We start from the raw sequence: 25,466 nt of genomic DNA on the forward strand, positions 1-25,466 counted from the left end.
GCGCTGCTCTGAAGCATGGTTTTCGGAGACCTCACGATGCACTTCCCTAGAAGCAGTGGTTGGTTTCTTTAAGGACACAAAGACGTGTCGAGGCGGAGACCTAAGGAGTCATCTAATCCAGACGGTCGCCCAGTGGGGAGCACGTCACCGGGTGGGAAGTGCTCTGCCTAGGTTTCCAGGGCGCAGATCCAGCGAGGTGTGCTCCCTCGGGGACCTTTGTCTTTGTGCTGAGGTGAAAGGTGTCTGTACTCGTTCCTAGTTGTGCTGTTGGCTGCTGGCAGAGATCGGCCTTCTGTGCTGCCCTTCAGACACTTAGAGACAGCTCACAGGTGCCTTCCGATTCCCAAGGGCTTTAATGGGTTAACGGAAAGCCTCATCCTCCACAAAGAAATTCACCACAAAAAAGCTCACTTCAGACTTCTTGCTGGTAACGTGGTCTAATAAAACAGAAAAGAAAATCCTTGTGACTCAGGCTTCCACTCATTTATAGTAGCTAGTGCCACGTAATAGCACCTTTGTTTCCCTCCAAGTGGAAGTATCTTTCTTGAAAAAGTGAGGCGCGTCATATAATACAGCTTTTCCCCCCCACACCCCCCATATACACTCTTGTGAACACTTAGCATATGTCCATCCATAATTTCTGTACCTGTTAAATAAAACACACTTTTTTTGGTAAGTGGTATATGAAATATATGCTTTTATGTATGCTCACCTACCAACTTAACAGTAAAATTGCTGACTTTTCGAGTCAGTGCAACCCCCGTCCTTCACTCTGTGGCCCTGACACTTCTCAGTACCCGACTCTGTGCTCCTGTTCTTTCTCCTCTTCACAGAACTCTGTGTCCTCAGTGGCCTGAGTGTCCTTCCAGAGTTATTTTTGCATAGACAAACGTGTCTCTCTAACACCACGGGTTACGTATTGGTATAACATAGAGCTGCCCCTTTATTGACACGGATACTGGGTATGTGGTGTAGTTGGGGAACGTTTGCTCATTCACCAATCATTTGATGCAGGGCTGTGTGTACTTGAGTGTCTGCTGACTGTATCCTACGTAATCTCTTGCATAAACCAAGCTCATATAATACGTCATCTAGGACATTCACCATCAAATCAAGAATTTAAGACACTTAATAAAGCAGTTAGAACGCAGGATTCCTTGAGGGTTTTAAGATTTTTTTTCACCTGACATTTTTTTTTTAAAGCAAACTGGCTTTGTTGAGAATTTCAATGTGGTAGACTTAGTGTTCACAGAAACATTTCTCTTCACTTTTATTTCCTTATTTTTTAATTAATTAATTAATTTTTGGCTGCGTTGGGTCTTAGTTGCTGCGCGGGCTTTCTCTCGTTGGCGTTGAGCTGGGGCTACTCTTCATTGGAGTGCGTGGGCTTCTCATTGCGGTGGCCTCTCGTTGCAGAGCACGGGCTCTAGGCGAGCGGGTTTCAGTAGCTGTGGCGAGCGGGCTTCAGTAGTTGTGGCTCACGGGCTTCAGTAGTTGTGGCTCGCGAGCTGTAGAGCACAGGCTCAGTAGTTGTGGTACATGGGCTTAGTTGCTCCGCGGTATGTGGGATCTTCCCAGACCAGGGATCGAACCTGTGTCCCCTGCACTGGCAGGCAGATTCTTAACCACTGTGCCACCAGGGAAGCCCAAAATTTGTATTTTAAATTACAGTGTGTAATCAGATTGCTCCTCAGAAAGGTCACTCAGTTATTCTTCTTCCAGCCACAGCAGTATGCTCACACCGTTTCTGTCCTCATACTTTATTTTTGCCAATTTGAGAGGTGAAAGAGTCTCATCCTACCTTCAAATCTATTTTTTTGGTACAACTTAAATGTTTCCTGCATTTCCATGGAAGATTTTTGTATCTTTTGCCATTTTTTTTTAAATGGGTTGTTAGAGTGCTTGGAAATACTGTAAACTACACTTGGCCACTTCTTTCTCAGATCTTTGAGACTATACCCTCTACCATGTGCCCCTGGGTGTTTGTGGTAGAGGAGATACTTTCGTGACTAAGACAAGTACCCATTTTGTATTTTTTCCCCTATTCTAAATTTATTCATTATAAACAGGAGATTTGTAAAAAATGACTTGAGGGCTTCCCTGGTGGCGCAGTGGTTGAGAGTCCTCCTGCCAATGCAGGGGACACGGGTTCATGCCCCGGTCTGGGAAGACCCCACATGCCACGGAGCGGCTGGGCCCGTGAGCTGTGGCCACTGAGCCTGCGCTCCGGAGCCTGTGCTCCGCAACGGGAGAGGCCACAGCGGTGAGAGGCCCGCGTGCCGCCAAAAAAAAAAAAATAAAAATGACTTGAGATTTTCTTCTTTTAAGACTGTTTTATAAAGTTTATTAATAAAAACTTTTTGTCAGGTTACGTTCCTTTCTGCCTTGATTTGGAAAACCGACTATAGCACTGCTGTTCAATAAGAGCTACATGTATAACTTAAAATTTTCTGGTTTCCATCTTTAAAATGTAAAAAGAAACAAGTGAACTTTAAGTTTGATAATATATTGTTTAACCTAATCCAAGATGTTATCGTTTCCACATGTAATCAACATAAAATCATTAATAAGATGTTTTACATTGTGTTTGTTGTACTAAGTCTTCAAAACCCATGTGTATTTTAGCCTTACAGTTTATATCAGTTCTAACTAGCCAGGTCTCAAGTGTCCATAGACACACATCGCCAGGACGTATTGGCCAGCATGGCTCTATAGAGTGGTTTCATTTCATTTCTGTGGAAATCCATTCACTTACTCTTTTGAAACTAACCTTTGTCCCATCTGCTTTTTAAAAAGAGTTATAAGGTGTATTTATCTGACACTTGTTCTTGATTTAGGCTCTAAATAAATATTATTCTTTACTCATCTGTGGAAAGATATTGCTGATTATTTCAGTATTTGTAAAATTAACATGCTAGAGTATTCATTTAGTGGAACATGGTGATGTGTTGTTCATTTAGTGGAATTAAACACTAATATCCCCAAACAGTGGGATACCTACTATAGAGCAGATTATCTTCCTTGATCTTTTCAACAATTCACAAAGCCCTCAGAAGTTGATAGAGGTGGGAAACGTAGAAAGTCAGAGCATAAACAACCAGCCGGGATGACCCAAGTAGTATCTGGCAAGATTCTGAACATAGGTGTCCTGACGACAGGTGTGGTGTTAATTACACAGTCTCTTCTCACTAGAGACACCTGTCATGACTTAGCTAAAACTTAGTTGTTACCTATTTTCACGTTATGGAGAAATACATGTCATTGAAGAAAATTCTAAGTTACCCTTTCTGTCACTTCCTGAAAAGAAGTGACGCTGATAGAATTAGTGGAGAAAGAGTAAAGCCAGGTAAAGGAAAACATGGACCACAGGTATTTGTTTCTCTCTCGTCTGAACTTGTACTACTATATTTGGGGGGAACAAAGCTGCTGAGTTGAACATACATATGGTAATAAACACTATCTCTGAGCCAAAGAAAGGAACCTAGTTTTTAGGTGTTCAGTATTAGAATGCACTACCAGTCAACGTGGGTCAACACTACAGTTTATATTTATAGCTACATATAAATAAGCTTAATCACAGAAGGAGTTTACTAGTATATTTCAGCTATCAAGAAGGATGAAGGGGCTTCCCTGGTGGCGCAGTGGTTGAGAGTCGGCCTGCTGATGCAGGGGACGCAGGCTCGTGTCCCCGGTCCGGGAGGATCCCACATGCCGCGGAGCGGCTGGGCCCGTGAGCCACGGCCGCTGAGCCTGCGCGTCCGGAGCCTGTGCTCCGCAACGGGAGAGGCCACAGCAGTGAGAGGCCTGCGTACCGCAAAAAAAAAAAAAAAGGATGAAGGCATACTCTTTGCCCAAACCTGAGCACCACACAGTGTGGGAGAGCAAACTGTGCTCCACACCCCCGCCCTTAGCACCAGTCTCCCACAGGGTGGCAGGGCTGCTGAGGGATTATCAGACCTGAGCACTCCCACAGCCCCAGCGATGCCCCCTAACCCCCATCAACGTGACCCTGCTTGGAGGGGTTCCTGTCAGGTAGGTAGGTAAAGCAAAGAGGGTAAGTAGCCTAGGTTACACACCTCAGTTTGTCTGTCCATGTTCATCTGTTGACAGATTGTTTACAGTTGTTGGCTGTGATGTGGTTCTTGTATATGATTCTCTCACTCGTGTGGGACAGCTTTCTCCTGTAGTATATATCTAGAAGTGAGGGGGTTCGCTCACAGTATTTGCATCTCAAGCCTTAACTGGCCTTGTGAGTGGTGTGAGGTGAGGACTTAGGTTTTTCTCATGTAAATAATCAGTTTTCCCGGAGGCATTGATTGTGTAGTCCATGCAGGAGGTCACCTCTAATGAGTCTGTCTGTTATGTCCACATCTGGGCTTTCTCACCTGCTCCGTTGTCCTCTGCCCCTGCTCCTGCACAAGCACACACTGCCTGAATTACTGCAGCTGAAAATCTTGGATTGGGGAGGGCATATCCTCCCCACCTTGCTTTCCTCAGAGTTGTCTGTGGCCCTTGATCTTCTGTATAAAAGTTGTTGTATACATATAAATTATATATTAAATATTTTGTATAAATGTATATAGAAATATTGTATAAATGAAAATTGTATAAAATCTGGTTATAAAATTATACACATATGTGCATGCCTTTCTTGGGATTTAAGTTGCATTTGCATTGAATTTCTAGTCTAAGAGAATTGCACTCTGTATGATTAAGTCTTCCTATATAGGTGAACGTGGCATTTCTCCACTTATTTTGGTCTTTCCTGTATTTTGACAAAGGTTTTTACAATACTCTCCATAAATTCTACTTTCCCATTAATTTATTTCTAATAGTTGCTGGTGTTCTGGAACGTAATTGATTTTGCGTTCTGGTCTTGTTTCCAGAAAACCTGCGAACTCTTTAGTTAGTTCTAACAGTGCATTTATAGATTCTCCTGGATCTTGTACTTGGACAGTTATATTGTCTGTGAACGCTGGCAGGTTTTTTGTTTGTTTGTTTGCAGTACGCGGGCCTCTCACTGTTGTGGCCTCTCCTGTTGCGGAGCACAGGCCCCGGACACACAGCCTCAGCGGCCATGGCTCACGGGCCCAGCCGCTCTGCGGCATGTGGGATCTTCCCGGACCGGAGCACGAACCCGTGTCCCCTGCATCGGCAGGCGGACTCTCAACCACTGCGCCACCAGGGAAGCCCACACTGGCAGTTTTGTTTCCAATCCTCATACGTTCCATTTTCCTGCCTTACTGCCCTGGTTAGAATCTCTAGTGTAGGTTTGAATAGAAAATGCTCAGTGCAGCCTGCCTTCCTCATGATCCCAATATGAATGCTTCTAATGAGGACTCTTGGTAGGTACCCATCATGGAGTTAGGGATTGTGTCCTTGTATTCCTGTTTTATCAGGAATGGGTAAACTATGTCATGTTCTTCATTTGAATGTTTTTGAGATGATCAGATCATCTTGTTCCAGCGCTAACAATGTGGTGAATTACTTTATTTTTCTGATATTGTACCACCTTGCATAACTGGATTAAACTTGATTTTATTGTTATGTATTATGTATTTGTTCTTACATCTCTGGATCAGTTTGCTAGATTATTTTAGACTTTTGCTTTTAAGTACCTAGATGAAATTCACATATTCTTTTCCCCTGCTACCCTTGTCTGGGAGGTATTAAATTTCCCTGGCTTTAAGTGAGTTGGGAAGACAGTCTCTTGGGGCTTCCTTACAAAACCATCTGGGCCTGCCTTTTTGTTGTGATTTTTATATTTGTTTCTTCAAATATTGGAGAGTGTTGGTTTCCATTTCTAACAGACTCAGTTTGGGTAACTTACTTTTCTAGAAATTGCCTATTTCATCTAAGTTTTTGATAATACTTTTCTCAGTAGAATTCTTGTATGATGTTTCAAAGTCTCTATTTTAGTTATAGTTTTTGACCCACTTTGAATTCTTAGTATTGCCTATTTTTACCTATTCTCTTTTTTTATTGATCATTTCTGCCAGAGATCTAACTAGTCTTTTTAGATTTAGCTCAGTTTATTTTCTGTGGTATATGTCTTTTACTTCATTGATTTCTTATCTTTATTTCTATTTTCTTTAGTTTTATTCTGTGGCTTTTCTAATTTTAGAAGAGGGTGACTAGCTAATTTTTACATTTTCCTCTTCACTAATATGATGACTAAGATTATAGATTTGTCTCAAGTAACACTCTGGCTTCATTCTACAAGTTTGGATATATAACTGCTTTATTCTAAATATTTTCAGATTTCTTCTTTGACCCATGAGTTATTTAGGAGCAAGTTTTAAACTTTCCAGGATTTTTAAAATTTTAACTTGACTTCTAATTAATTGTGTTATGATCACAGAATGTTTATTAATTTTTTGTCGTTTGTTGGAAAAAAATTTGGGGGGGAGCCTTAGCTCCTGACCAATTTTTGTAAAAGTTCAATGTATACTTGAAAAGAATGTGCTTTCTAATCATTGGGCAAAGGATTATATAAGTCCAATAAAGTAGGTTTTAATTGCATTGCTTTAATATTCTGTGCATTTTTAATCTCCGTAATCTGTTACCAAGAGTTGAGTCAGTCTTGCCCTGTAATCTTGGCTATATCAATTTCTAGTAACCTTCAGTTTTTATTTATACATTTTGTAGCTACATTATTAGATACTGTACATACATGATCAGAGTTGATTGAATTTTTTATTCTTGACCTTCTTTGTTCTTAGTAATGCTTCTTACCCTGCAGTCTATTTTATCGGAAAATAATATAGATAGCCCAGCTTTAATTTGGTTGGTAGTTGTCTGGAGTACTTTTTCTATCCCTTTACTTTCAATGTCTATGTCCTCATGGTCTGGGATTCTTAAATAGCTTATAGCTGGATTTTGTAACTGGCTAGTTAGTGTATTAACATTAGATTATTGCCACATTTGGATTCATTTCTTCCATTGTATTTTGTGCTTTGCCTTTTTAATTGCTTCTCTTTTACTTCTCTTGCTTCCTATTTTCTTTTTTTCTCTTTTATTTAATAATTAATAATACAGGGCTTCCCTGGTGGCGCAGTGGTTGAGAGTCCGCCTGCCGATGCAGGGGACACGGGTTCGTGCTCCGGTCTGGGAAGATCCCACATGCTGCGGAGCGGCTAGGCCTGTGAGCCATGGCTGCTGAGCCTGTGCGTCTGGAGCCTGTGCTCCACAACGGGAGAGGCCACAACAGTGAGAGGCCCGCGTACCGCAAAAAAAAAAAAAAAAAAAAAAAGTAATACAAAATAACATAATGAATAAGTAATAATGTATATTAAATAAGATAAAGAATTCTAGGGCTTACCAGGTGGTGCATTGGTTAAGAATCCGCCTGCCAATGCAGGGGACATGTGTTCCAGCCCAAGTGTGGGAAGATCCCACATGCCGCGGAGCAACTAAGCCCGCGTGCCACAACTACTGAAGCCCGCGTGCCTAGAGGCTGTGCTCTGCAACAAGAGAAGCCACTGCAATGAGGAGCCTGTGCACTGTAACGAAGAGTAGCCCCCGCTCGCCGCAACTGAAGAAAGCCCGCGCACATCAACGAAGACCCGATGCAGCCAAAAATAAATAAATAAATGTTTTTTTTTTAAGATAAAGAATTCTAAGTTGACAGTTAACTTTCTTCAGCGTAATTTATAGGTGTTATTTCATTGTCCTCTGGTAGGCATTGTGCTGTGACATGGTCTGCCCTCAGTCTCGTGGTATTCCTTTATAGGTAACCTGTCTTTTCTCTCTAGTTGCTCTTAAGGTCTGCTCTTGTCTTGGTCGTTTTTGAGGTTTCACTGTTCTACACCAAAACGCAGATCAAATTATCCACCTGGCCACCTGTTCTGTCTCTTTTTAGGAGGGGAGGGAAATGTAATATCTTTACATTCTAAAATTTTCTCCATTATTTTTCCAATATTCTCTGTTCTTTTTTTTTCTAATATTTATTTATTTGTTTGGCTGTGCTGGGTCTTTGTCGCAGTACGCGGGATCTTTTAGTTGCGTCATGTGAACTCTTAGTTGTGGCATGCATGCGGGATCTAGTTCCCTAACCAGGGATCAAACCCAGGCCCCCTACATTGGGAGCATGGAGTCTTAGCCACTGGACCACCAGGGAAGTCCCTCTTCTCTATTCTTTGTATTTGCCTCCTGTGGACTGCCTATTAGACATGTGTTGGACTTCCTCATCCTTGTACCTGAGGTTCTTAACCTCTCTAATTTGTTCCATCTCTTGATTTTTTTTAATTGTAAACTTTATGTCTTATGTCTCTAGTCGCTTTAAATTTTTTTTAATAGCCTCTGATAGTTCTGTCACCTGGAGTTCTTCAGTCTAATCGTCTTTCAGTCTTAGTTTTTGAACGTTGGACTTTAAGCTTCTCTACAGTGTTGGTAGATCTGTGGGTGTCCTTTGCAGCCTGGTGTGAGGTTCATTCCCTCCCACGTGGGGTTGCTTTCTGTTTTGTTAATTTCTAGGTTTGGGCTAGGCCTTGGACAAATGGGGCTGTAGGAATTTGAGCCCTAAACCTTTATTGAACCTTAATTAAACTAGTGCATGGTTGCTAGTGCTCGAGAGGGGTTTCCATCTCCCAGCACTGGCCAGTGGGGAAACGTCCTGTAGTCTATGCTAGTGGGCCAGAACCTACCTTCTGTTGAGGGTTAGTTTTTGGGGGGATCGTGGCTTTAAGTGTGTGGGGGGGATATCTCTATTCTAACCTTTTACCTTGAGGAGCCCCAAAGCTTCTCCCCCGTCCCCTTGAACACTGAAAACCCAAATGTTACATACTGATGTTCTCCTTTTGAGGCAGCCATAAGGGGTTTGCACATTATTTTGTGTGAATATTGCTGGACCCAGATATCTCAAAATTTGCCTCTGCAAACTGTTAGTTTCAATGTAGTAAAGCTTGCTGGGAAGGAAAGCCGGTTGTAACTATCAGCACAAAAGCATCCTGAGATGGTTTGTAGCACAAATTTAACATTTGATTTTATTATATCTTTTGTTAATTATATGTTGTTTTACAGTTTTTTTAAAAATTTATTTATTTTTGGCTGTGTTGGGTCTTTGTTGTGGTGCGCCGGCTTCTCATTGCGGTGGCTTCTCTTGTTGCGGAGCACAGGCTCTAGGCGCGCGGGCTTCACTAGTTGCAGCGCGCGGGCTCAGTAGTTGTGGCGCACGGGCTTAGTTGCTCTGCGGCATGTGGGATCTTCCCGGACCAGGGCTCGAACCTGTGTCCGCTGCATTGGCAGGCGGATTCTTAACCACTGTGTCACCAGGGAAGCCCTAATTATATGTTTTTAACCATCTCTTTCAAGGCATCCTGTGCACCAGGTACTCTGTGAGCTTCTCCTGTGGTGACTTCCTAGCTTCCTTAGAAGTTCCTTGACAGTGGACCTGCCTACTTTTTCTGAATCCCTCCCCTCTTCCTCCCTTCTCAGACCCCTCTGTAGTGCTGAGCCCTCAAAAACAAAAAATAACAAAACGCACTTGTCGGAGTTGCTGGTTGGTTAATCCGCATGGAAAGACTACCTCCAAACTTCAGTGATAACATAGGAAGGGATGCTTACAGAGATTCTTCCAAGTCTAAGGAGGTGCCACTTTGCCCAGGTACCATCCTGGTGACTTAAGGTACAGCTTTGATGACAGTGTCCTTAGCTCCATGGTTTCTTTCCCCAGTGATGTCATGAAGTGCTGTCGTATTCTGTCAGCTGTGATGGGCTTTTCCCCAGCCTTCACCTTGTACGTGCAGTTGCCTACTTGACATCCCCACTTGGCCATCCAGTGGGCATGTCAGACGGCATATCCGAGTTTTTGCATCACACTTCCCCTTACCAATCTAGGCTTCCTTCAGTCTCTCCATCTCAGTGAGGGCAGCCAGGAACCTCCCTGCCGTTCTTTTTTTTTTAATGTTTATTTTTAAATTTTTTCTCATTAGTCTCCCTGCTGTTCTTGACTTCTGTCATTCCCCGTGTCCAGTTAATAAGAAACTTCTGGTGCTACTGTTGGAATCTGTCCACTTGGTGCATCTGCCATTGCCAACCACAATGGAAAGCCATTGTCACCTTTAGACCGAACAACTGCTGTGGCCCTGCCCCGCCCCCCTCTCCATGTGTACATACTTCGACAGTGTTCCACTGAAAGGAATACCCAGGTACTGCCTTCTCCCCCTCAACTACCCCCCCACCCCCCTGGCCCAGCTTCCCATCATCCTGAGCAACACGTGTATCATGGCCGCAGGCGAGCTGACCTGGCCCTGGGGGTCCTCTCTACCCTGACCTCGCCTTCCCAGTCCTGCCAGGGCCCCGGCTCATGCCTTGTCCCCAGTGTGTGGTGCACTCCTGTGTGTCATGTAGGATTCTACTCATGGGCTGCTTCATCAGAGGTGCAAATCCCTCCACTAGGCCTGTACCCTTATAAAAAAAAAAAAAGAAAAAGAAACCGAGGCCCTTGTCACATATTACACAAGGAATGCAGACCTGGCTTGTCTGCAAGCCACTCTCACCCACCAGGGTGGAAGCCCCTTGAGGGCAGGGGCTCTGTTCTGCTCCTCCTGTTTGTTTAGGCTGTGAGGCTGGAGACACAGCTGTAGGAGTGGAGTCCTTAAAAGAGGGGTCTACAATTTTTAAGGGAATTAAACTGGTAGCCAAGGAGTAGAGTAGGGATATTTTATAGACGGCAAGGACACAAGGTGCAGAACCGCAGGCGAGTGCGCCAGTGGAAATCTGTGCTCCGAACTTTGGGGGCATGGGGTATGTTTCCACGCGAGTTTATTAGGCCAGCTTGTCCAGCTATTGGAAGTTGTAGATGGTTGGGGCCAGCAGTTAATTTCCTTTGTGTTGTACCTCGAGGTGTCTTGTTTCTTTTTTGGGTGGGGAGGCGGTATTGGGGACCTCAATGCTAGAACTGCAGTCCCTCCCGCCTTCGCTTTATGAAGGTGGAGACTGATTTCCCAACTCCCCGACACCCCCCACCCCCCCCAGTAAAAGGCTCCCGAGCCCCCGCGGAGTTAGGTGCTGTACGAGCAGCGGGCGGGCGGGGGCGCGGCGTTGGCCGGCGGGCGGGGCGGCCGTGGTCTGACGTGTCCGGGCGGGATTGGAGCCGCCGCCCTATATAGCCGCGGGGGCCCGGGCGCCGGCCTGGAGGGAGCCAGCCTAGAGGGAGCGAGCGAGCGAAGGTCCCGGCTTCTTCCGCGGCGAGCGGACGGACGACGGACGGACGGACGGGCGCACCGCGGGGTGAGCAGGCCGGGGCGGGCGGCGCGGGCCGGGGTGCCGGGCGGGGGGCGGCGCGGGGAAGTTGGGGCGCCGGGCTGCCGACGTGGAGCCCCGGGCGGGGGGAGGGGGCCGGGGCCGCCTTTTGCCCCAGCGCCCCCAAGCCGATACTCCCCCAGCCAGCACAGCCACCCTCCCCCCGCGGGCGCCCCCCTGACCGGTCGGGGGTGGGGGGGCGGCTACGTGTCACCACTGCGCATGGGCCGCGGCGCTGGCACGGGAGGAGTGAGAAACTTTCCCGAGTACCGCGGCGCCGGCTCTGCGCTGCCCACCGCCCCGCCGAGCAGCCCCCAAACCCCAGTCCGGGTCCCGCTCCCTCCGCGCGCCCGCCGCTGAGGTGGGGGGGGGGGCGACCTGGGCCCAGGTCGGTGACGTTGGCGGCCGGGCCCTGCCCCCTCCCCCCTCCTGCTCCGGCAGGGGCGCCCCTCCCCCCAGCTCGGCCGAACGGAGTGGGCAGGGACGGGGGCCTGTCCCGCAGGGCATCCTCGGCGGTGGGGCTGGACGGGACGGCGGCACGGGTCCCGGGCAGGCCGGGCCTCACCTCCACTTGCTGCCGCCTGCGTGGTCGGCCGGGCCCTGCTGCCCTCCTCGGGGCTGGAGCGCAACTTGGATGTGCCCCAGGGTCCACGGACGAAAAATGCATTACGGAAAAGTACCGAATTTGGATAAAAGGCGGGGAGGCCCAGCGCGTTGCTGCCCCTTTAAGCCTTTCCCCGCCCGCGGGCTCGCGTGGCCTGTGGGAGGGCCTTGCTGAGGTGGCATCTGCGAAAGTTCCTCCTGCAGGATGGGTGCCGACTTCCAGAACTTGGTGAAACGCACAAATGCCCGCCTTCTACTCCCAGCCGTGTAGACTTTGTGCGGGTGGCCTTATATTTGTGCTTTGTGATCTCGCAGCCATCGGGATTTTATGTTCGTATTCTCAGTTGGTTTGTGGGTCTTGAGAAGGACTTTGAAATTTTTTTTTTCCTTACAAGCTTGCTGAGGGGATAAAAGTAAATAATTTCAGTTTTGGAAGAAGAGGACAGAGGTCCTGGGTTTCCTGGTGGTTTTTTGATACCCTATATACTCAGTCCTGTCTAGTAGGTAAACAAAGCACTGAGATCTCATTAGTTGACTGAGATAAAATTCTTCCTGGACTACTACTCATGAGTTCTCTTTGCAAAAGACTTTCTCTTTTGAATATGTGATTGGCAAAACATTACAAGGGAATCAACTTATATTTCCTTGTTTATAGGCAAAAAAGTAAAATTCTTCATTTAATCTGTTGTACATTTGTTAGGACCGAGCTTCAGATGTAAGCCACGTATGCTGTGACTTCACCTGGGCACCCTGGTGCATAACTGTCCATCCTTGTGGGAGTGCCCCCCGGCCGCTGCATCCCACCCTGGGGAGGGGGCGAGTAGGAGAGGAGAGTCTTTGCTTCTGTCTAGCCTTCTTCCTTTGGTTCTAGTTCTTTTTTACATAGTTGTATTTTAAAATGTTTTTTTTTTACTGTGGGTATTTATACTCTGAGAAACAAGACTTAAAGTCCAGGTTGAGAAGAGTTTGAGATTTGCATTGGGTGGATCTGAATGCTTCTTGCATGGGAAGTAGTTGAGAGCAACCAAAATGATGAAGGGACTAGGGCATCTTGGGAATCACTGAAGGGGGCTGGAGAATGGGCTGAAGGAGTACCTGAAGTACTCCTTCACGTACCTGAAGGAGTCTTGTAAGAAAGATGGACTTGTTCTCTTTGGCAAGAAGGGGGAAGAAGGAGCAGATCTGGGCACGACCTCAAGCCACCTGTCCTGACAGCTACACAGTGATGGAGAAGCAGTGGAGCCTGGGCCCCCAGGGAAGGCTGTGTGGCTCCTATTCCCCGGCTTATTCAGAGAGTGGGACGGAGTCGTCGCTGACCTTTTGGTCCTGATTTGAGCAGCTGTATTCAACTGAGGGAGGAGCTGTGATAGCAAATGTTTGGTCTCTGCTCCTCGGGAGGAGGCCTGGGTAAGGGCTCCTGGGACTGATGGCCAGTAGGGAAGCCGGGGTAGGGAGCACACACGCCCGGACGGGTGTGAGGTTGTTGAAAGATCTCCGAGGGGTGGGCATAGCGCTCTGGGGGACGGTTTCTTAGGTGCTGCTTTGTTGAACTGGCGGCAGGTTGACGGTAGGGCTGGGGGCACGGGAGGAGGACTGGTGCTGGCCTTTTATAAGATCTGCCCCAGCACCTCAGGTAGGTCTCAGGTCTGCACTTACACAGGGATCAGCAGATCGGTTTTAAAATGGATTCTTTAGAGACAGGAGTTTGAGAAGTTTATGAGAAGAGCAACACCCTAATTTGATCATATCACACCCTAGATGTTCACCTGTGGCTCGCTGTGATCCGTTCATTCCAGCTGGGACAAACTGCCATTTGAAATCTGGAAACTAGAGACTAGCGTGTCCTGTCCAACCAGCCTGGAGTTTTCTGTAGGTCCACCCTCCGCCCTTAGCTGCCTGAGGGCCTGTGCACACATGGGGGCGTTAGAGGCTCTGCGGGTTGGGCTGTACTGAAGCCCCTTTCTTGAGCCAGTGAGGAATGCGGGGGCTCAGTAGAAAGGCTCACTGGAACTGACTCGTGCCGCATGTGGGAGCTGGCTCAGAAGGGAGCCTCAGGACCTCTTCCCCTCTTGTGCGTGACGCCAGGTGCAGGGTGGGGGCTTCTCGTCAGAAATCTGTGGCTGGAGCGGACGTGGACAGTGGCTGCACTGCGCGGGCTTACCTCGTAGCTGTCACTGGGCACTGAAGACTTGCCTGTCCAGGAAAGCAAGAGGACTGGTCGGTTAGGAGCACAGAGAAGATGGTGTGGGCGTCATGGTGGTCACGTGGGTGAATGCAGCTTCTTAGAGGGTGGGTGTCAGTGGGTTTTGATAAGGGGTGTCGGCACCTGGCGTGGGAGGCTGTTCAGGTTCAGGTCGCAGGTCAGCAGTCAGGAGTTGCCAGGAGAGCGGGGCAGATGCCTGGGTCCTGGCTTCCCGTTGGCGCTTTGACCTGGAGCACCGCCATCCTGTTCCTAGACGGGCTAAGTGTGGGCCCCCTGGACACTGGGAACCCCAAGGCGGGCTCATCTTTTCCACCCCGTCAGGACCCATGCGTGGATGTGCTACTCTGACAGTTTGGTTGAATGGAAAGGGTTTCTTTCTTCCTTGCCTTAGTCACTGAGACTTGCAGTTAGAATTCGTTGGAGGCAACTTCTTAAATAAAATAGTCTCGGTCAGTTTGTCTCCACCTTCTCCACTTGGGTCTCAGGTGCCTTTGTGTGTTTGGTGGGACTGGGGCCCCAGAGCGGGTCTGGCCTCTGGCTCATACTACTTCCCCCATGTGACTCAAGCCCCTACATTGAGAGATTTTTTTTGTTTTTTATACCACTGGTTCATGTCCCCAGCTGGGACATTTGAGACCCCACTGAGGCACCCCTGACTGCCATGAACCTCCTTCCTAGCTCCTGAACCACGCTTGTATTATGGGCAAGAACTTGGGGGTGTTACTCTCCAGTGAGGTAGAGTATTCTTGTTACTGTTGGGAATTCTCCCATTTTAGCCCATGCCTCACCACTGTCATAATGTCTCCCTCATCAAGCGCACGTGGTGTGGCTGGTAACCTGCCTGGCAGCCTCACTGTCCTGAAGTCCCCCAAGGCAAGGTGACCAACCCCTTTTCCTTGGTCCTCCCAAGCTGGCCTTTGAAGGTCCTTTCCAGCCCTGCTATTTTATGGCCTGGTCTCTAAATCCCCAGTAGATTAGAAGGGACCGAAGAACTTTTATAGGCTAACAGCAAGAAGAACAAAGTAACTACAAAATACACAGGGAACTCTTAAAGACAGTAGCCCTCAGTCACCCTAAAAAGCTCTGGAGCCCCCAAGGTCCACAGTCTGTTCTAGATCATGACACAGTGTTGCAGACCTTTTTTCTTCTGGCTCAGCATAGATTAATAAGAGGAATACAGGAAAAATTACTCGCCACATAGCAGAACAAACATCAGTTTTGTGAGAATTTTACTTCAAAATGGTTACATGTAAAAGGGATACACTTACGGGATTCCCTTGGGTCCCTGGAAAAGTTGCCCTCTAGAAGTTCCAGATGGTTCAGGTTTTACCGTAATATGTTTGTTTGAAGCTAATGGCCTAGGGGTTTCCTTGGTGGCGCAGTGGTTAAGAGTCCACCTGCCAATGCAGGGGACACGGGTTCGAGCCCTGGTCCGGGAAGATCCCACATGCTGTGGAGGAACCGAGCCCGTGCGCCACAACCAGTGAGCCTGCGCTCTAGAGCCCGCGAGCCACAACTACCAAGCTCATGCGCCTAGAGCCCGTGCTCCACAAGAGCAGCCACTGCGATGAGAAGCCCGCGCACAGCAACAGAGACCCAGTGCAACCAAAAATAAATAATAAATTAATTTTTAAAAAAAGAAGCTAATGGCCTAGTGAAAGGGTTCCTTCCATTTTTTCCGCCCAAGCAATTTGCCTAATATTGGTATTAGTAGCCAAAGTGTAAGTAATACTTTGACCTTTCCTGGTTGAGAGGTGAACGGATCTGGGTTGTAGGATGCAAATAAGTAACTTTTCTCTGGTTTTCTCCTTGCTCCCTCTCCCCTTGTCCCACACCAGAAAAAGCTGGCAGGCTGACAGAGGCGGCCTCAGGACGGACCTTCTGGCTACTGACCGTTTCGCTGGTAAGTGTGTCTTGTCTCAAGGCTTCCTGGCCCTGGGCTGTGTGCGTGCCTTCTTTCATTATGTTTTATCCTTAAGTTTCTAATGGTTCTTCAGAGAGAATCACTGTAGCTAACCTCCCAGCACGGAGCAGTGTGTATACTTCAGGTAGATGTGTCATCTGGTTTCCATCTATTTTTCATCTTTTTTCCTTAAATGTGAATTACGTTTGCTCGGGGTATCTGAATTTGTATCTTGCTTTTCTTTAGAAATACAGAGTTTAATTTTCTTGAACTTGGGGAGGGGTCTTACTGTGTTGTAAAAATGGTGAAGAAACTCACTCTTACTAAATTACTTGACCCTCTTATGCTTTTTTGCCACGGTGGTACAAGAAGACACTTGGCACAGAATTGTGTGAAGAGAGTGGGTTCTTCCTCTTTGCAGTAGCATGGGGCTCACCTGGAGTTGCAGAGAGGCAGCCTGTGCTGAGTGAGCCCTTTTTCCAAATAAGGGAGCTGTGGCTTTGAGAGCCAGAGTCTCGCTGAGCACTGCGGCCACTCAGGAGTGGGGTCCGGAGGCAGACTGCGGGGTTCCTACCCTGAACTGAGGAACTGTGTGCCCTTGGGCCAGGTCCCACCTGCTGCAAGTCCCCTCCCACACGTGGGTGACCGGACGTGGGAGCCAGTCACCGCATGTCAGAGGCACTTAAACTGCTACCCCTCCTACCTCTTGCTGTTACACTGTCGCCACAGAGCAAGGGAGGCTGCTCTTCAGTGGCTCTTTGCAGCTACTGTCAAACGATACATTTTATAAGCATTAGGAGGCATGAGGATAACAGATTAACCAAGTAACTGAGATAGTTGTTAGTAGAACCATCCAGATGTTGATGTGTGTCTGGGGCTGGGTCAGACATGTGTTGGGTTCCATTGGGGCTCTGTGGGTGGAGAGAGGGGTGGCCCCTGGGCGTCCTGGTCCTGAACCTCTCAGCTGGAGCCTACATCTGCTCTGTTATGGGCAACGGGGGGGGAGGTTTTCCAGGGTGCCCCCCCCCCCTTGAGTTTCTCCTTTTCATCACTTGGTGAGAGTTTGGGAATCACCTTATGTCAGCAGTTGTAAGTGAGGAAGATAAGGTGTTGCTTGCTGGTGAAGCAGAGTGAACCCTTGGCTTAAACTCTCAGCTGAACGGATCAGGTAGCTGCGAGCTGTCTGTGCCGGACTTGCCTCTCTGACTCACCCCCCTGCTTCAGTGGCTCACCCGGATCGTGTGGACTCCTGAGATCAACCATGAGCTCCGTCGCCGTTCTGACCCAAGAGAGCTTTGCTGAACACCGAAGTGGACTGGTTCCGCAACAAATCAAAGGTGACGGCCCCTTCCCCACTGTTCTTGTTGACCGTAAGACACGGCTCTTTCCGATCCTCGTGAGAGCCTGTGGCCTCTGCAGAGGTGCCTTTCAGCCCTGTGCTTGTGGGGTGGGCCAGGACCCACCAGTGTTGTGTGCTCCGTTTTGCACTACCCTCGTGTGAGGGGTGAAATTGGCCGGGAGTGGTGGGTGGATCGCCTACAGTGCGATTTAAAACGTGGACAACTTTCTGGAAAGCCAGTGAATTTGGCCTTTGTGGTTATTGGGATTCTTCTCCAAAATCGCTATTGCCCAGTTGTGTTGAACTGCACTCTGGGATGGGAAGCATCCCAGAGCTCTGTCGGCTGTGAGGATGAAGGTGGGACTCGGGCGCTGCACTGGCCCAGGCAGCCAGCCCCAGTGGGGACCAGTGCTGCCCAGGAGGGACAGTACACGAGCTGCGGCACCTGCAGGACGGTCGCTCCGGCGTCTCTAGCTCATACTTCACAGTCTTGTCTTTCCCTTCAGAGTCTGATGTGTGTGTATGACTGCAGGACAACTTGACTTGAACGCAGTTTCCATCCAAAGCCCTTCATCTGTAGTTAGATTTTATAAAATTTGTAGCTGAAAGAGTAGCTTGTTCTACCCTTTGTCGTTCCAAACATTCTTTAAAGTTTTCCGATAACTAAATTGAATATCAGTTCTTAAGTTTAAATTAATTAAAGTTACAAGTGCGTTTCATCCGTCACACTCGCCACGTTTCAGTGGCTTGTCTCTCGGCAGTGGAGACCTAGACACTGTCGTTCGCTTGGGTTCTCAGTGCCTGCTGCCTGGGGCTTCCACACGACCCAACAGCCCTGTGGGGTCTGCGCCCCCGTGTTTAGGGGAGGAGAGCGGGCACTGGCAGACTGGAACAGCTCGTCACACGGAGTCTGTCTTGGCATCCAGGATAGCACGGCTAGAGTCGTGACCCTGGAGTCGGACATGTGCCTGTCCGATTCCAAAGGTCATCCCTCTGCTCTGCGTGCACCTCTGTTCACAGTAGTTTTTATTGGGCCCTGCCATTGCCGAATACTGTGTTCAGCCCCGGACCCTAGGGTGACCCAAACAGTCACGCTCCTGCTTCCATGGAGCTGTGGTGAACGGTCGGGGCACTGTGGAGGGTGGAGCAGGGGGTCACCGGGACCTGATTTCCTCCTGTGCTCCCTGCATTGGGGCTGCGGGGGGCAGAGATGGCAGGTCCCGCGATGCTTTCAACATGGTACATTACAGTGGGAAATCAGCTGCAGTTTACCTCGGGGCGGGGGGGCGGGGGGGGTGGGGGGCGGTTCTCGCTGGCAGTGCTGGGCAGCAGCAGCATTTTGTCCTGCAAATTTAAGAGCTGGCTATGTGCCAGGCATTGTCGTGGTCGTGATCGTTTTTGAATACAGGATTGGGAGACTCTTCAGGGCCGAAAAGTCTGTGTCAAGGCCTTCCATCAAGGGGCTCACCCCATTAGGGGAGCAGTGGGGCATCTGGCTTCTGAGCTGAGGCTCACAGGGGAGGCTGTGCTCAGGGCAGGGGCGCCATCCAGATCAGAGTCTGGCCCTTCCAGTTGACAGGCTGAACTTGAGGGCGCTGGGCCTACGGAGCGGCGGAGGCCCTTGCCTGTGACCGAGGGAAGAGGTGGGGGTTGTCAGTGTCAACTGTCAGCAGTCAGTGCTCTCTCTTTTTGACGTTAAAACCCTCCTCGTGGTTTTTCCATCTAACACTGAAAGTGGTGTGCTTCCTCTTAATCTGTGTTGGCCGGTCCAGTTGCCACTTTAAATTCAGAGGAGGAGAGTGACCCTCCAACCTACAAGGATGCCTTCCCCCCACTCCCTGAGAAAGCAGCTTGCTTGGAAAATGCCCAGGAACCTGCTGGCGTCTGGAATAACAAGATCCGGCCCATCAAGGCTTCCGTCATCACTCAGGTAGAGTCCATTCTTTTTTCACCTGCCCCTCCAAGTAGGAAGCAGTGGTGTCTGATGGGAGGTTTCGGTTTTTGTTTTTGTTTTTGTTTTTGTTTTTGTTTTCTTTCGGCTGTGCCGCGTTGCTTTCTGGATCCTAGTTGCCTGACCGGGGATCAAACCCGGGGCTTCGGTGGTGAAGGCGTGGGACCCTAACCACTGGACTCCCAGGGAATTCCCGGGAGGGTTTTTGAACGTGCAGATGTGAGAGTGCTTTGGACATGAGAGGAGGCCTTTGGATTAAGTCGGTCTCCCCACCCCCCAGAGCTCTAGGGAAGTACAGCTGCCCTGCACCCCAGCACCCAGAATGGATGGTCCCATATGTTTTCAGTCCACTGCAGTCCAGTCTGTGCTCCAGCTGCTGGAACTGCCCTTGGCTTCCGTGTCACCAGCGTCAGCAGCTGTCCCGCTGTCTTGAATCAGTTTTCTCCTCTTGACTTTTTGGGACTCCACTAGCCTGTCTCTGCTCCCTGGAGCTGGGGTGTTGGCAGGCTCAGTGCTCTCTCTGTGTGTCGATGTTGGGTCACGGTTGTCGACTACCACCCACGCACTGAGAAGTCCCCCTAAGCCCAGGACTCATCGCCGGCTGTAGTCTGGTTCCCCCAGCCTCCTGATGTTGTAAATGCACCAAGTTCTACATAGTGGCTCAGGCCCTGAACCACAGTCCTGTTGGTTCCCTGCTTCCACCCTTGCCTCTGCTCAGCCCGCATCCTCAGTCAGAATGTGTCCTCCTTCACACTCTCCGTTGTCTTCTCATCTCACCCACAGGGTGGGCTGAGGGACCAGCACTTCCCCTCCTACCTCGTGAACCCCCACTGTGCTAGATGCTCCCCGCCCCCTTTATGAAGCTCTCCTCCCTTCCCACTCCTCTGCTCTGGCCCCTCCCAGCATAGCCAGCCAGGTCCTTCTCCCCTCCCAGTTTGTTTCCTTCACTGACCTTGCTCATTACTGTTATGTGATGCCCCTTGCCTTCATTTGTACTTGGTTGGGGGGGGGGCAGGGGGTGTCTTCTTCACTAGGACTTCCTCACAGTCTCCTGCCCTTAGGCGCTTTCTGCTTGTCTCTTAACTGCCCTCTGGGGCCTTAGAGCAGTAGGCAGGGGTGATACTTAGTGAATGAACAAACTCACGTTCTTTACTCTGTGCGTTCGGTTTCTGGACACTCCTGTCTTCTCTTCTTGGTCTCTTAACCTTACCTTTTTGACCTTTTCTGAGCAGGTGTTCCACGTACCCCTGGAGGAGAGGAAATACAAGGACATGAACCAGTTTGGAGAAGGTGAACAAGCAAAAATCTGCCTTGAGATCATGCAGAGGACTGGCGCGCACCTGGAGCTGTCTCTTGCCAAAGACCAGGGCCTGTCCATCATGGTTTCAGGGAAGCTGGATGCCGTCATGAAAGCCCGGAAGGACATTGTTGCTAGACTGCAGACTCAGGTGGGTGTTCCCCGGCCGGTCCTCCCCAGAAGGGGCACTCGAGGCACTGCGGACACGGCTCAGACCTGACTCTTGCCACCAGTGGGCAGGGCCATAGAGTTTGCGGGCAGGCCAGCAACATTCAGAGCCTCCTCCTAGCACTTTTAGTGTGAAACCACTAACTCAGTGATAGAACTAGGGCACCTCCCATTTCTCCTCTTGCAGTGAATGAACTGAAAGTTAGAGGGGCGTCCCAGAGCTTCAGACACGCAACTGAGCTTGCCCAGTTGGTGGAGTGAGGACATGCATGTGTAGGTCAGCAGTTCCCACCTCAGGCTCTGAGGGTCAGTGAGTACGTGCCTTGTTAAATACACACTTCCAGGCCCCGGGCTTGGGAGATCACGAATTCCATAGTTCTTAGCAGTCTGATACCAGTTACTTGGAATTTATTTGGGAACCATTGTAATAAATGAGTAAATCAGTGATGCATTTCTCCCTAAGTGGCATCACTTAAAGACCGAGATAAATGCAGAGGATCATATTAAAATGTAGTATGATAGGTCTTTAGATGGGTTTAGGTGGGAATGAGGGTTCTTCCCACCTGTTGCTAAGTCTCTGAGCTTTTGGGAGAGCTGGCTCTAGATGTGGTGGTTCAAAGATGGGGAACTGATGCAAGAGGGGCCCCAGGGGGCTTAGTGGGGAGGGGAGCACAGCCCGGTTGGCTCCCATAAATATAACCACATCCTGTTAACTCACTTATTAAAGTTAATAAAGTTAACTTCTTAATATACCCACATTAACCCAGTTTGTGTATGGTCTTCCCTCATCATCTCAAAGGCGTCCTTCCTGTTGGATTTTTCCTGTGTCCGGATGAGACTTGCCCACTCCCGCTCGTTCATTCCTCAGCAGCGCCTTCCTCTCCTTTCCTTAATGCTGTTGACTTGTTCTCAAGGGACAAGCAGGTGTTTGGCTCGTTCCACTGTCCATCGTTACTCCTGTAAATTGGAGGGTAGATCTAGGGGCTCTCGATTGCTTTCATGTTCAGCTTGTGTGTTTGGCAAGAAAACGTGTGTGGGTAGTGCTTCTGTCCTTGGTGTTGATTCCAGGATTGATCCGTAGACTCAGGTGTCTTCAGCAAATCCATCCATGGTAAAGTTCCTGACCAATCTTTTGCTTAATAGTTCTATCAACCACTGCTGGTCGCTGCCTGAGTTCATTTGGGGTTGCAAGTGATGGCTTTCTAGTCTCTCCCTCCTCCTGAATTAGTTGGTATTCTGATGAAGAACTTCCGGGTGGGACGTGCAGGATAAATCATTGATCCTGGGCTTCCCTTGTGGCACGGTGGTTAAGAATCCGCCTGCCAGTGCAGGGGATGTGGGTTCGAGCCCTGGTCTGGGAAGATCCCGCATGTCACGGAGCAACTAAGCCAGTGCGCCACAGCTACTGAGCCTGTGCTCTAGAGCCCCGGAACCACAACTCCTGAGTCCACGTGCCACAGCTACTGAAGCCCACACGCCTAGAGCCCATGTTCTGCAACAAGAGAAGCCACCACAGTGAGAAGCCCACGCACAGCAATGAAGAGTAGCCCCCCTCGCTGCAACTAGAGAAAGCCTGCACACAGCAACGAAGACCCAGTGCAGCCAAAAATAAATTTATTAAATAAATAAATTTATTTTTTTAAAAAAATTGATCCTTTTCCCCTTAGTTTTTAGACCACATTGGCACTCTGGCATCTTGGGTCCATGGGTCTTCTCAGTGTCATCATGAACTTCTGGTGTGTTGACTAGTTCTTTATGCAGAAATTGCCTTATCTCTGGCCCACGGGAGCTCCTTCAGGGAGGCACCCTGCACCTTCTGACATAACTGTTCATCTTGAACCACTTCCTTATTTGTAACACAGACTGACCTTAGCCATCTCCTTCCACAGACCTGAAATCAGTTGTTGGTCCAAGAGTTCTGGATGTTTATGGTGGGAAGTTGCATGAGTTCAAACACATGCTTCTAATTAAGGTGAAAGATCGTGGGGGTTTTAAAATCCTTGAAGTAATTCTCTCTCTATTGAGGTTATGCTATCATCTTGATATATAGTTAGGTTCGTTTGTTTTTAGTTTATTTTCAGTTTTTAAAAAGTACTTAAATATTCCATGATTGCAAAGTCAGAGCCCTATGAGGTCCTCTTGGCCCCTTTCTCCCCTGCTGGGTGACCATTCTTGATCTTTGGGGTATTCTTCCATTGTTTGGTTTGAGAATAGAAGCAAAAGGTTCACTTGCTGTGAACTGTGCTCTGCACCTTGTTTCTTCCTGCGCCGCATCCTGGAGCAGTCCGCGTCAGGGCCGCGTCCTGGAGCAGTCCGCGTCAGGGCCGCGTCCTGGAGCAGTCTGCATCAGGGCAGGCAGTGGCTTTCCTCGTTTCTTTACACAGCTGCACAGTGCTCTGTGGGTGTGCTGTGATTTCGAGCATTCCTCTTGACGGGCCCGTGGGTGGCTTCCAGACTTTTGCTCTTAACAAATCATGTCACAGTTAAACACCTTGTGCACCTGCTATTTCCTGTTTTACACAGTTATCTCGGGAGAGATTTCCTAGAAGTGAGATGGCTGGGTCAGAGGGTATCTGCATCTGTAATTTTGCCATCACAGCCAGATCCCTCCCCTGAGGTGCTGTGCATTTGTCCTCCCATTGGCTTTCTCAGAGCCTTGCCAGGGCCGTCAGATACTGGGACTTTCTGGACTCTGAAAGATAGTTGCGTATACTTTTAATCTGCGTTTCCCCTGTGCACTGGTCTCCTGCCCTTTGCTGTCCAGGTAAAGGTTTCCGTCCTGCTCGACACAGTGGGGCTCTTCAAACCCTGCATCAGTAACACGTTACAGATACAGTTCCCAGTTTGCCACCTGGGTTTTGATCTTGGTATGTTTTGCTGTGTGAAAGTTTCATTCTTATGTAGTCAAAATTCGTTAATCTTTTCTTTTTTTAAGTTGTTGTTAGGAAAGTTTCTTTTTACTTTGGGTTGTAGGAAAGTTTATTCTTATTTTCTCTGGTGCTTGTAAAGGTGTTCTTATATTTCAAGTCCTGATCTGTTTGGAATTTAGTGTGAATGGTGCCACAGACAGACCCAGAAACATCCTTCCCCATATAGCTATCAAGTCATCGACACCAATTTTAAAAGAGTTTCCCCGCAGTGATTTGAGTGGCAGTTCTTATCACGTCCTAAATTTTCGTGCTAACTTGGGTCTGTTCCTAGATTTTGAGTTGGTCTGTCTCTCCGTGTGCTCATGTTCTCTGTTTTATTGGTAATGGTTTTATATTTTAATATCTAGTCCAGTTACTGCCACCACTCCTGTACTGTTCTCTTTCAGGATTTCCTGTCCATTCTATTCCCTTTTGTTCTACCCTTCAAGCTTGATCATCAGCTTTTTGCTCCGAGCGGTGTTAGATCACCGAGAGCTGTGCTCTGCCTTGTGGGACGCACGTTCCACCTGCTGTGTTTTGGGTCCAGCTGCTGAGATGAGTGGTCCGCCTTTTGCATCTTCTAACCATGTGTTGTCAGTATGAGTTAAAGCTGCTGAGTCCGGATCCTAATTTTTTCTTCCTCTTACGGACAGTAAGAGTTGGGTAAAGTATGGTTTTCCCCAGGGTTCCCCTGTGTGCAGTCATGTGCTTCTTCCTCTCCAGCCTCGTGTCGGCTCTGCTTTCTCGTGTCTCCTTCGTGGGAAATACTCAGGTGGAGGTTGGCAGTGGCTGTGGACAGTGCACGGCCTTAATGAGCAAAGCTTTCCTGCCAAATACAGCTCTAGGGCTGAGGGTGCATGTATATTTGGTCATGTTAAAAAAATACACATCCACTGATTTCTATTTTCTTGCAAATTTTTATCATGAAAGGATTTTGATTTTATAGAGATGATCATTTGATTTTTCTCCTTAGATCTAACAATATGATGATTTATAGAAATGGATTTCCTAATATTGAACCATTTTTAGAATAAACCTCATTTGCTCATAATTTGTAAGCCACTGGTCTTACTTTCTGTGCTAGTTGGGAAGTGAGGACCTTTTTCATTGCCTCCGTGATACAATTTAACATTTCTGTTGTGAGTGTTGAAAAGTTGGCTGTGAAGCTGTGTCCTTTGAGGAAGGAGGGAAGCTGGCTGGTCTGTGACTTCCTGCTGCACTAGTGGTGGGAACCTTAACACTTGGCCCTTTTCTTTTTTTCGACGTCCTCTTGGTTGATGACTGTTTATAGATCTAGGAAGACTGGAAACCTCTGTCTTCCTCCCAGATTTTCCTGTGACTTCAGAAAGTTACTTAATTTCTGGCAGTTTGAGGATTTGGATTATTGTCATTTTCTTTCCTCAAATGGGTTGTCTATTTTAACTGGTTGTAAAAGAGATAGCAAGAAGAGTTTATTCCTACATATAGGGCTTATGTCTGAAGACAAGAGCATATAGTGCTGCAAAGACAACAATTCATCTGGTTAGTCAGTCTGTGCCTGCGTTCCTGCTGTGTCCTAGCGTGGTGTGAGGAGTCACTGAGCTAGGAAGCAAGCACGTACCATTCTTGAGTATTCCTGTCCTCGTGATGGCTTAGAGCTGGGCTGAGAAGACACTGAAGGAATAATCGTGATGGCTGAAGGGGTGACGCAGGACCATGGGTCTGTGTCACGTTTGAACTCATTCAAGCCTGGGGCTTGGTCCTGCTTCCCCACGCAGGCCATGTTTAACCCGAGACCGTTCTGAAGGACGGGTTGGGGCTGGCAAGGTGAGAGTAGGCGGAGGTGGCGTTCCAACCAGGGAGAATGTCA

At 48.4% G+C, this 25,466-nt stretch overlaps 1 protein-coding gene across 13 annotated transcripts in view; it reads left to right on the forward strand.

Annotated features, from left to right (window-relative positions):
- Positions 1 to 25,466, forward strand: part of HDLBP (high density lipoprotein binding protein) — a 69,954-nt gene that overhangs the window by 20,560 nt on the left and 23,928 nt on the right. For 4 of the 13 annotated variants that reach the window (XM_032637033.1, XM_032637038.1, XM_032637043.1 and 1 more), the window contains exons 1-5: positions 11,136 to 11,232; positions 15,889 to 15,953; positions 17,178 to 17,290; positions 19,065 to 19,222; positions 20,476 to 20,691. In XM_032637033.1, coding sequence (XP_032492924.1) covers positions 17,215 to 17,290; positions 19,065 to 19,222; positions 20,476 to 20,691 — 450 coding nt within the window. In that variant the 5' untranslated portion in view covers positions 11,136 to 11,232; positions 15,889 to 15,953; positions 17,178 to 17,214. Of the gene's footprint in view, positions 1 to 11,108; positions 11,233 to 13,044; positions 13,255 to 13,605; positions 13,721 to 15,888; positions 15,954 to 17,108; positions 17,291 to 19,064; positions 19,223 to 20,475; positions 20,692 to 24,763; positions 25,424 to 25,466 lie in introns of those variants that run through there. The other 9 variants (XM_032637039.1, XM_032637040.1, XM_032637034.1 and 6 more) reach the window with 6 other exon arrangements.

Source organism: Phocoena sinus, chromosome 7 (genome assembly GCF_008692025.1).
Source record: "Phocoena sinus isolate mPhoSin1 chromosome 7, mPhoSin1.pri, whole genome shotgun sequence".
Classification (NCBI taxonomy): domain Eukaryota; kingdom Metazoa; phylum Chordata; class Mammalia; order Artiodactyla; family Phocoenidae; genus Phocoena; species Phocoena sinus.